Source organism: Panthera uncia, chromosome B1, assembly GCF_023721935.1.
Source record: "Panthera uncia isolate 11264 chromosome B1, Puncia_PCG_1.0, whole genome shotgun sequence".
NCBI classification, from domain to species: Eukaryota; Metazoa; Chordata; class Mammalia; order Carnivora; family Felidae; genus Panthera; species Panthera uncia.
This window is the reverse complement of record NC_064811.1, coordinates 131165026-131177532: the sequence shown is the minus strand read 5'-3', so window position 1 is coordinate 131177532 and position 12507 is coordinate 131165026. Positions and strand designations below refer to the sequence as shown.

At 36.8% G+C, this 12507-nt stretch overlaps 1 protein-coding gene across 5 annotated transcripts in view; it reads left to right on the top strand.

Annotated features, from left to right (window-relative positions):
- PDGFC (platelet derived growth factor C) overlaps positions 1-12126 on the top strand; it is a 203451-nt gene extending 191325 nt beyond the window's left edge. For 2 of the 5 annotated variants that reach the window (XM_049632343.1, XM_049632348.1), the window contains 3 exons: positions 4367-4395; positions 4481-4584; positions 7521-11159. In XM_049632343.1, coding sequence (XP_049488300.1) covers positions 4367-4395; positions 4481-4584; positions 7521-7740 — 353 coding nt within the window. In that variant the 3' untranslated portion in view covers positions 7741-11159. Of the gene's footprint in view, positions 1-4366; positions 4585-7520; positions 11160-11196 lie in introns of those variants that run through there. The other 3 variants (XM_049632347.1, XM_049632345.1, XM_049632346.1) reach the window with 3 other exon arrangements.
- Positions 12127-12507: the final 381 nt, after the last annotated feature.

Here is a 12507-nt window from a genome sequence, read left to right as displayed (position 1 = left end):
ACATGGTCAAGAAATTGGGAATAATGTTAATTGAGTCTTCTCTAAGGTTAGTTCATTTTCCTAGTGACGTCGGGATTGGAAAGTATCCATATCAGACACAAATGAACACACAACAGAAATAACTGGCGAATTATAATGCACTCAAAAAAAAAAAAAATCTCTTTCAGGTTCTCAGAAAGAAACATTGAAATCTATCCAGGATCACTCTAGAGAATGGAATGACAGTTTGGAGAATTTATATAGAAGGAACAAGGTTTAGTTGGTTTGAGCAATTCACAAGGGCAGATTGCACCAGACTTGTTCTTCTAAATCTTGTCAGAAAGAAACCCGATTCCTGCCCTTTCCTGCTAAGAGTTGCAGCCCTTCTGGATCAAGAGCTTTAATCTCAGCAGGTCATGTTCAGACTTGCCCAACCATGATATTTTGCTATGCCAACAGACGTGGTTTCCTTTCAGCAATATTTGAAATTGGTGTTAAAGTACATGGGCAGCGGAATCCTGTCCAGATGCTGAAAGCTGTTACATATTTATAAGATTGGATCTTGATGAATAACTTGATGAATAACTTACGAACACTTCCCTTCCCTCCCACTTAGGAACAGGAAAATGAAGATCTGCAAGGCTGGCTGAAACACTTGTGAATAGAGCCTTTGTTAAATTTGAAGTAGATTATCATGTTGATCTGGAAGAAGGCAAAGGGAGTAAACCAGGTTCTAAGCTCAGATCTTGTTTTTGACAGCTGATCTCAGGATTCCAGCCTAAAAATCTCCCCTCAAGCCATGCCTTTAAGCCTGCACCTCTCCACCTGGTGCTTCAGTGAAGATTTGGCCAGAGGCTAGCATGTATTTAAAAGCATCCAGCACTGAACCAGCTCTTTCAAATATTCATTTAGCACTTTCCAAATTGATGTCCTTTGCAGTTTGCCAAAACTATTAACTTTTTAAGCATACAGTAAGTGTGAGAAAAGCAGTGTATATTTTTGGAACTCTACGTAAACTAAAATGCAGGTGTGGGATAACATCTATATAGACAAAACCAACTCCCCTCCCAAGGGTCTTTCTACAAAGGAACAAGGAGTAAAATGTTTAAAAGCTTCTAATTAGACATCAAAATTGATTTTCCACAGAATAAACATATCACAGTATTACCACATTCATCTTAGAAAGACCACCCTCAGATTGCATTACAGTAATAGAATATCCTTGGGCTGAATATCTTAAAAGAATGAACAAGGAACAAAGTGAAGTGTAACCATGATTTGTTTTCAGTGGGTATTACCTTTTTAGTAAAACTTGCAATATGGGTGAATCTGAACAAGAAAATTTGCACTAGGAAAAACAACTTTAATTGGCGCTATGCTCAAAATCTTCATTCTTTAGAAAGACAAACTAATGCATGTATTGTCTTAGGGAGTAGTTATGAGAAGGATATAAAGAACCCGAACACCGATTTTGATTTTTCAAATATTTTGCAGAGGGAAACTTCCATAATATTATAGCTAAGTTATTAAAAAAAAAAAAAAAAAAAAAAGGTATGTGTTGGACATGATCTTTCTCTTTTTTGTTCTTTTTTTTTTTTTTTTTTTTGGCATAGAACTTCTTCACAATGTTTGGAGAATTTATGGAGAATTCATGACATTAAATTATAGTCACATGACTTATTTTAATGAAGCTTAGATGAGCTTGAAGCCTTACAAGTGGGAAGCTTAAATTTCAAATAAGATATGCCACATTGAAAATCCTTAATTGTATTTTTTAGCCCAGTGTGGACTGCGTTAATGTTTTTCATTTTTTTCCCCTTTTCTTCCTCTGGCTTAAGGTTTTCATTCATACATTGCTACTGCGGAAAAAGAAAATACCTTATTTTCTAAGTCAGGCTTACTTAAAAAGGGCTTTGACTTTTGTGTCAAACATGATAAATGAGTGGAAGCCAAGTTGCAAGGGTGTTTAAATTTTCACATTGCAGCAGGTATCATAACTCAGTTCACTTGGGAAATCTATCTAACCTTTTATTGTGGTTAAGTAAACATTTTAAAGTGAACATATACAGTCTCATTTTCTAGTTGCATGAAATAGTGTGTTTAACACTGAGGTAGATGAATAGCCTTTGAAGGCTAAGAGCTTCATTCACATCCTAAAGAGGTATAAATCTTAAATCAGCGTTCAAAGTGTTGGCAACCGGCTTTTGTATGTTTGTGCATGTTTTAGACTTTCTAAACCCTTCTTGCCCAGATACTAACTTCTAGAGAAAAGATTCAGATAAACTCATATACAGCTTTCACAATGAAAGAGCAGTATGTACAAATACTGTTAGTTCAGTGAAATGAAATCGGGTGAAATGTGTGACATGATTTAACTCAATTATCTCATTACTTTTATTAGAGATAAGTTGGTCTTTTATGATACTCAAAAGAATGAACTCATTTCCTCTTAAATATTTAAAAGCTTTCCTTCACATGATCAATTTTCAGTTGAAAGGGAAATCTTTAAATACTCAAAACAACGGTTTTCTATTGAGTTGGAAAAAATAATTGTTTAGCTAAATAGGATGTTGAAATGAACCTTTTGAATTGGTATTTCCTTGACGTTTCCTTATACTTGACCAAGGTTTTAATCAACCGTATAGTTTACATGTGCTTATAATTTACAATTGCATATGCATGATTTACAACATGTTTATTGAAAATACTTCCATTGGCTTCCTTTGACATTTTAGGAAAATTTTATCATGTGTACAAGTCAATATAGAATTGTAAAGCGGGCAAGAAGAAAACAAGCACTTGATTCTTAATCACCTTGTCATTTGAAAATTATTTTAAAATACTGGCACTTAATTTTTTTTTTTTTTTTTTTTTTTTTTTACATTTATTCGTTTTTGAAAGACAGAGTGAGACAGACTGCAAGCAGGGGAGGGGCAGAGAGCAAAGGAGACAGAATCTGAAGCAGACTCTTGGCTCTGAGCAAGCGTTTAGCACAGAGCCTGATGCAGGGCTTGAACCCATGAACCATGAGATCATGGCCTGAGCTGAAGTCGGACACTTAACCAACTGAGCCACCCAGGCACCCCCAATATTTTTTTTCAACTTTTTTTGGCATTTAATTCTTTAAAACTGGAGTACATAGTGATTATTATTACTTCAAGTCATCTTTAACCAGAAAATGTATTTCTTTTTTTTTCAATTCTTCTTTATAATGTTTCCCTTATTAGTAAAAGGTATTTAACTAGATTTATTGTATTTAGGTAATATTCCAAATTTTAATAAAATCTTTATTTTTGAAGAAAAATTTCTGATGAATTGTGTGTTATCCAAAACTCTTCAATTTTACTGGAACTGCTATTATTTGACTGTTTCTAGGGAGGGAAAAAGGCAAAGTCATAAGGCAGACATTAAAATTATAAAGTTGCTTATGCTAACAGTTAAGTACTATTCATGTTATATATAAATTCATATTAAGTATGACATGCTATTTTGATATCATTTAACTGAGGCAAGTATCATTTTCTAGTTAAAAACAATGATGCTTTCAGAATTTACTCCAACAATCTGATGAAAGAATATTTTGTTTGGTCTTCACAAGTAGGTATTCTTTTGAAGGATAAAACACTGTATAGTTAACCAACTTACCAAAAGAATAGAGACAATTGTTACAAATTAGACACTTCTTCCCTCCTTTAGAAGGAGAAGAATAGAATTCTGAAGGAGTCTTCTTAAGCTGAATTTCAGACTTTATGAATTACTCCATGCATCGGAAGCAGAGGTTTTCAGCAACCTCGGCCCTTTTAAAATGTATCATTTTTTTTTTCACTCATGGCCTACTCCGTTGTCCTCAAAACTTCATTCTCTTCATGCCTTTTTTACATTTTCTGGGTCTTATTGCCAAAAAAAGTTATGTAAAGTTCTGTCTGCAAGTTTCTGTAAGTTGTTCTTCATTAATTGCATGAGCTTCTAATCCTTTTAAAAATTCCATTTGTTTTTTAATCAAAGCATTCATCATTTTACATTCTATTATTTCCTCCAGTGCTCTCCTTGTTTACTGTTTTACGAGGGTTAAAAGGTGTAGCCCTCTTTTTCTCTATAAAGTTTCCTATTTATAGCTCTCCACTGTTTTGTTGGCTCCGGTCTTAATATTGCACAATGGTATCTCTTTATTGGTCAGTCAGTCATAATGAAGCTTTGTTTACTATAAAATGAAAGTCCCACTGGCGAGCTGCAATAGCCCTAAAACCTAGTTAAAGTAAGAAGGGATATTGTTGGCCGTATTGTTTGTGAAACAAGATCGGTTTCTCTGTGAAAAGAGTCTGATGAGATGAATTCAGGCTCAAGGCATGAACATGTATTTTTCTTTGCTTCCTTTTATGCCATGTAGTGGTGGATCTGAACCTTCTAAAAGAGGAGGTAAGACTATACAGCTGCACACCTCGTAACTTCTCGGTGTCCATAAGGGAAGAACTAAAGAGAACCGATACCATTTTCTGGCCAGGTTGTCTCCTGGTTAAACGCTGTGGTGGAAACTGTGCCTGCTGTCTCCACAACTGCAATGAGTGTCAGTGCGTCCCGAGTAAAGTCACTAAAAAATACCATGAGGTAGGTGTGTCATTTTCTTTTCGGGTTCCTCCACATCTCAGAAGATAACAAAACTGTGTATCTGCAATGGACTGTTATTCGGAAAGGAGACACAGCATCCGTGAGGGGGGGAAAAGAAATAAGGCTTACAAACTAGTTCATGTTTCATTTTTTAAAATTAGGACCTTTAACTCAAACGTCCAGGTGTTAAAGCTGTAGAAAGCTTGTCCTCTGGTAATACAACATGGGCGGTCAGTGAGGGTTTCATCTGTCCTACAAAAACGAAAATATGTTCTGCAGCGGAGAAAATGGGTGAAACTTTTCAACTTTAAACTTTTCCAAATACAAAGGGAAAATATTTTAATTTTTTTGTTGTTGTTGTTTTTTAATGTTCATTTGTTTTTGAGAGACAGTGGGAGCCAGGGAGTGGCAGAGAGAGGGAGACATAGAATCTGAAACAGGCTCCAGGCTCTGAGCTGTCAGCACAGAGCCTGACGCGGGGCTGGAACTCACGAACCGCGAGATCATGACCTGAGCCGAAGTCGGACCCTTAACTGACTGAGCCCCCAGACGCCCCTAAGGGAAAATATTTTAAAGACAGACTTAAATAAATTATTGTCTATGTTGGAGAAAGGAGATCTTTGATATTTCTTTTTCCATTTGAGGCAACGTGGGCACATAAATCCCAAGTAGATATATTCGTAATTTTACCAATCTTCCTATTATTCATGTTGCCCCGAAAAGCATGTTAAACCCTTTATGGATTCCTTTCATCTTTTTATTCTGTGGAATTAAGGAAAATATAAATATTAAATGTTAGTAATGATTGTTTTTCAGACCTTTGGGAACCTTAGAACTTACACACTCCAAATTGTTGTTATTGCTAGAATATCCCCAGTTATACCCAGCCTTTCTCCAGGAGCGTTGTGTAGCATTCCTATATCAGGAAGCAAAACACTCTTGATGAGTCAGCTTTAATCTTTTAAAACATTTAAATTATATCAAGTCAAGATCTGCCCTCTGACTTCATTTCTGTATCATTGCATCTCATTACTTTTCATTTTTTACACTAAATAAAAGAACAACACAAAATAAATACCTACTAACTAAATGAAATAATTTTTCATGTGCATAAGGACATTAATAAAATTCTTTATCTGTTAGTCATCTAAATATACCCAGCATCATAAACTGCACTTTATATGACATGGCTGTCCTACCCTTCACCAGTATTGTGTCGGCAGCTGATAAAGGGGGACAAAAGCATTGGATTCCAATAGACAAGGAACACTGTTTTCATCCTAGACCTACCGTTAACTTGTGACCATCAGCAGGGCGCTTAGCCCTGTAAAATAAATGTAAAATAGAATAACCTGTCGGGTTTTTCCCAGCTGTGTTATTCCATGACAATTACTGGATTGCAGTCTGTGGAAAGTAATGTCCCAAACTGGCAGTCTGTGATAAAAATGGACTCTTTACCACCATTAGTCAAGTGCTACTTTCGTTTCTACATCCCATGCTTCTCAAGATTCTTGGGCTGGGAATCGTCTCCACTCTAGTTTCAGAAGGAGCTGATCATGAGCTTGGTGGCGCAGAGAGCTCCAGCCAGGCTGTGCCCAGAGGTCGGCCTTATTGCTCCTCTGTGAACTGGGAATCTGGGAGTCCAGGAAAAAACACTAAATACAGTCGTTCTAAACAGATTAAATAAACCGCCTTACAAGCAAGGCAGGCATCAGAATTGATCGGTGACCATGAAAGGATGTGATGAGAATAGGAATTAAGCCAGAGTGATCTTTTCTCACCTAAAATCATTCAGTTTGGGGCTTTCTAAAGCCAGTCCTTATTAAATACGGTATATTTGCAGACCTGATTTAGCCAACAACTTTTGGGTTTATAGCCACCATTCTAAGAGCTATACAACCCTGACCAGTCGTATTAGCCTTTTTTAAACAAGTTTATCGGATGCTGGGTCCACATCATGCTTTCTTTCGTTAAATCAGTCCTTGGGTCAGGCATATCCTCCTCCATCCTATACTTATATAATTTCTTTTCAAATCACATCGGTTTTAGGGTTATTAAGATAAGTTGCCCCAGGCGTCACCTGGGTGGCTCAGTTGGTTAAGCTTCTGACTTCAGCTCAGGTCTTGATCTCGAGTTTGTGAGTTCAGTCCCCACACTGGGCTCTCCGCTTACAGTGCAGAGCTCGCTTCAGATCCCCTGCCCACCTCTCTCTTTGCCCCTCCCCCACCCGCGCTCTCTCTCTTTCTCTCAAAAATAAATAAACATTAAAAAAAAATTTTTGCCACAGAGTATGAGGTATCTATTTTATAATCTCAGATCAAACTCTTGTGTGAGAGGGGACTATGGGAAATACTTGTAAACTTACTGGCCTTCCAGAATGACATCACTCCATTATTCTTTAGTCTTTGGGTGGGGTGGTTATATGTGCATTATCTGTGTGTACACATATACAGCTATGGATGTTTATCTAATTCCATGACCACCTCTTACAAGCTTCCCACAAAGCATCTCTAATGCACGTGTGGACATATATAACTGTATGGTTGCCTACTTCACATGTCTCACAAGTATCTTCAGTAACCATCATGTCTTAATTTTTTATATTGCTTTGTGGGAATCGTTGATTTTTTTCTGTGATAGTGTTTTTGTTAACAAAACACCTTATTAAAAAAAAAGGGGGGGTTATTTGTTTGGTGTAATTGATCATTTCTGAGACCTAAATTTTTCTCAGTCATATATTCTGGAAGTAAGTTCTGAGCTTAGTACTACTCCTAGAGAAGTGAAATTATTTTTAAACAGAATTTCAAATAGTGCTAAAAATCATTAAATCATTGAATACCATTAATCTGGATCCAAAGACTTAATTCATTTGCAGTGAAGCCCATCTTGGGCCTTAATTCCTTTTGATGATTCCTTTCTTATTCCTATTGTTCCAGTTTTCAGTTTGAAGACTATTCCACCTCATGGAGAAGACAGAAGCAAAGACAGAGCTTAGATACCCTAATTCTTCTCTCTTCCACCTCTGTTATACTAGTTTCCTTAACTAATAAGCTGAATTATGTTCCTTGTGTTACTACAAATATAACAATTATTCCCCATTTGGGTTCCTTTACCACTTTTGGTGTTTTTTTTTTTCAACCATTGTTTCAAAAATAAGTTTAGAAAATTAAAAGGCGTGTAATACATAAGATGATAGTATTGTTACATAGCGTAATTTTTAATTGTTTTAATGTTTATTTATTTTTGAGAGAGAGAGAGAGAGGCAGAGTGCAAGCAGGGGAGAGGCAGAGAGAGGGATACACAGAATCTGAAGCAGGCTCCAGGCTCCGAGCTGTCAGCACAGAGCCCAATGCGGGGCTCGAACTCGTGAACCATGAGATGGTGACCTGAGCCAAAGTCTGACACCCGATGGACTGAGCCACCCAGGCGCCCCAATATTACAGCATAATCCTCTTATTAAAAAGATTCTTACTACTTTTTACATCAAGTACCAGATACTATTTATCGGAAGCCAGTTTTGCCCCCCTCAAAATTCCCTTAAAGATTTTTCTATCTCACAAAAGGATTTTTCAGAAAACAAGACAGGAACTTTACATATATATGAGCTCAGATGTTACGTCCTCCTCAAAATACATCCGAGTTTCCTGCCGGTCCTAGCGTAACTAGCCCATCTTCTGTGCATGTGTAGAACTTTAAAGACATGTTTATTAGAGATTATTTTTTTGCTATGTCATTCAGAATTATTGTTTATTTTTATTTGTTTTTACCGAATTGAGAACCAAAAAGAACAAAGATAACATTACATTGCAGTACTGAAGAAAACCATCTGTGAAGCCAAAGCTTGAAGCTGACATTTGTTAGCTGTGTGACTTGGCGCAAATTGCTTCTACTCTCTTGCACCTCAGGTTCCTCATGTGTGAAGTGAATATCTAACGCTCATACCTTACTGTGAGGATTAAAGGAGCTGACACAACACTTAGAACCGGGTCTGGCATATTTCAAGCCCTGAATATATATTAGCTATTCTCCCACTCATCTTTATTCCCCACCCTCTCTGCTTCACCTTATTCTTTGCTTATGGCAAACGATCAATAAAAATTTAATGAATTTTGCCCCAAGATGGGTAGAGTATTCTTTTCCAGGCAAAAAGATCTTTGGGATATTTTATTTATTTATTTATTTATTTATTTATTTATTTATTTGGTATGGTCTTGCTTTTCTTGCATAGATCTGTTCTGGATAAAAAGCATATAATTCAACTGCCTTTTTTTTTTTTTTTGTAGTGAATACCACCCCCCATTGTTCCATGGCACCCAAAATTTAACGGCACTTTGTTTGCACAGTGTGGGCAGTGGTACATGATCATCTATTTCCTGATGGTTCTTTTTGTACCTGATCTAATCTCTTCCATATTCTCGGATTTTAGTTTTTCCCTGGATTTTTTTTTTTCCGTTGGTTTGTAATTTTAGTTTGAACCTCTCTCTCAAAATTGTTTGAGACATGCCTCTGTCTTGCTGTCTTCTTTAATATTATCTGGGACCTGTTGGTCATTTTCCAACCTATCGTTCTCCTCCAAAGTCAAAACTTCATAAAGAAATGAAGGAGAGCACTAATTAAGTCCCCTCCCATGTATTTTTAATTTCTTATCTAAGACTTTGCATCACTACAACATTATAAGATTCTTCTGCTATTTGTAAATCTCCACAAATATCAGTAGATGAAGATGGGGGTGGGGAGGTGCTATTATTCGGTTACTGCACCTCGACATAAGCACTCCTGGAGGAAAGAACGATTGTAAGATTGTAGCCTGGCATGGCTGCCTGTTACGGCTGTATATGGTAGCTTCTCTAACTCTTACCTTTTATAGTAATTTTTTCCCCCTGCTAACTGGGAAAATGTATACAAGTGGAGTTAGGAATTAAAGACATTGGCTATGCCAATATTGCAGTTTATCTACCCACTCAACCTCATTCCAGAAGGAATTTTTAACAAAAGTTGGGTAAGTTACAGCACCAGTATCTTAACAGTTTTGATGCCACTTTAAGTACAAAAACAGTAACTCAGTATTGACACATATAATATTTGACAGTCATTGGGTTAAGCTTCATGTTAAAATCATATATCCTTAGTAATTTTTATCTTGGAATTGTGAATTTAATAGAAAAATCTGCTTTAAAAGTTCCCTATTTCTCATAGTTATTACAAGACTTTGCTGTTTAGCTCTCTAGGAAGAACGTTATTAAATCAGCAGAATGTATGACTAACAATATATTCTAAGTCTTTATAAAATTATTATCTATCAGTCTGACTTTAATAATTCATCTTTGGCCAAAGTACAAATACTGGTTATGTCCCTGTTCTCTCTAACGCTTCTGGTCACTCATGTGTAAAATAAGGGTAGCAATTGTAAATTACTTCATAGAATTCTTGTGAGTTAAAGTATGTAAAAACATTATTACAGTGCCTGGCACCCAGTAAGCATTCAAAAAATGTTAGCTGATTAACCTTTGATATGACCACATACTCCAAATGAGGTATACATTCTCTACTTTTCTCTTTTAAATCTTCAAATAAAACGGTCATAAGACTCGACTTGTGCCTCTTTGGATTAACGTACATTTCCCGGAAGAGTATCTTTTAGAAGTTGCTCTATGAAGTTATCACTGTCCTACCCAGAGAACAGAGAAACTAGACAACTTCGTATTATTATGTCCTCTGGTCTTTGTTCATAATCCAAACAAACACAATTCCTTGAAACTTTATTGTTTCTATTATAAGAAATGAAAATACACACCGAGTAGGTAGTTCTTATCAAATACTTCAGATAATCTTTTACAGAACACATAGCTGTGCCTTCCTGTCACAGTGTTAAAAGGAAATATCTTGAGTATCAGTGTCTGTTTTGCCATATTTTTATTAAAAGGCCAAACTGCGCATTAAGTTCATTTAATAGAGGCATCATTGTTATTATCGCCAAGCCTCCGTTTACTGCACAGTGGGTCCAGCTGCGGAAAGTTAGCTGTGACGGAGGCTGATGTCTATGAAGTACATCTAATCCATCTCATCAAGTTTATAGAGGACTTGAAGCGTAGCCAAGAAAATTAATGAGTGGCATAATTGAGCAGACTCAGCTGTAGAGTGATCGTGTTTCCTTTCACAGGATCGCAGTACTTGTATTGCTTCAAGTATAAATTTTTGTTAAATGTGTGAAAAAAATGAATGAGTGAAAGAAACCGACAAACAGAAAGACGGCTGGGCAGTAGTGGTTTCAAACTACTTAATCAAGGTGAAATTCTCTGTAATATTGTCCGAGGAGTGAAACGGAGTGCACAGTAGGTCTTTCAATGTCAGGACCGTTCCGTATTCGGAGGCGGCATCCTTCCAAGTGGCTGCTATTAAAACCTCCTTTCTTTCACGAAAAGATGATGATCGTTTGTGATTTCTTTGAAGGGTGGGGGTAGGTGTTCACGATGCCTTCATCAGAAAAAAAAATAAAAATTTGTAAGTCTTTGTTGGGCCCCGAGATTCTTTTCTGAAATTTTACTTGTCCATGAAATCAAACGTTACAGACATTGGTTGATTTTAAAGATGGCTTACATTGTTCCCTTTCAGGTCCTTCAGTTGAGACCAAAGAGTGGTGTCAGGGGATTGCATAAATCTCTCACGGACGTGGCCCTGGAGCACCACGAGGAGTGTGACTGTGTGTGCAGAGGGCACACAGGAGGATAACCGCATCAGCACGCACAGCCTCTCCCAGAGCAGTACAGCTCAGTGGCTGATCTGTTAGACAACTTGCGCATTATCTCCATCCGTAATCTCAGTTGTTTGCTTCAGGGACCTTTCATCTTCAGGATTTACAGTGTATTCTAAAAGAGGAGACACCACACGGAATTAGAAGTTGTGCAACGGCTCTTTTGAGAGGAGAGGCCCGAATAACAGGAGAAAAGGTCTTTGGTCCTGGAAAAAAAATGAATGTTGTGCATCACTAGCTAGTGACAGAGTTGCCTTGTGCTTACTCAGCTAGCTGTGTTCCGTATTTCAGCTGTCTCCATGTGGCTTAGGCTAATGTCAGTACGGGGAAAAAACTGTGCGATGAGCACCTGATTCTGTTGCCTTGCTTAACTCTAAAGCTCCATGTTCTGGGCCTAAAATCACAGAAATCTGGAATTGTTTCCTTAACATTCACATATATAAACCAGAGTGTTCTATGTCCTACAACCTTGGTTTTTAAAAAGGAAGGGTGTTACGATAAATCAAACTTGTGTCATGCTGACAGGAAAGACTGGATTTTCCATATTTCTTACTAAAATTTCCACCATTTAGAAGAAGAGAACTCTGGAAGAGACAAACCTGAAGAGTGGCCTTATCTTCACTTTATCTACAAGTTGGTTTATTTGTTTTATCGTGTACATTTTTATATTCTCCTTTTGACACTATAACTGTTTGCTTTTCTAATCTTGTTAAATATATCTATTTTTACCAAAGGTATTTAATATTCTTTTTTATGACAACCTAGATCAACTATTTTTTAGCTTGGTAAAATTTTTCTAAACAGAATTGTTATAGCCAGAGGAACAAAGATGATATAAAATATTGTTGCTCTGACAGAAATACATGTATCTCATGGTCATACGGTGCTAGAGCTTAGATTGATCTGCGTTTTAAAATATTGAAGTGGGAAATCAATAGAATTTGATAAGTTGCAAAGACTTTTGGAAAATAAATTATCATATCTTCTACCCCTATTATTGGAAATGCAAATAAAAAGCAACCTATGAAAGTTAGGCATTCAGATTCAGAATCAACTACTAACCCCTAACCCTTCTTTTGGTTAATGTGAGCCTAGCTCAGAAGAATATAAAGCACCTTGAAGAAAGACTGGACAGCTTACTGACAAAGCGCACTCTGCTGTCCTATAGGAAC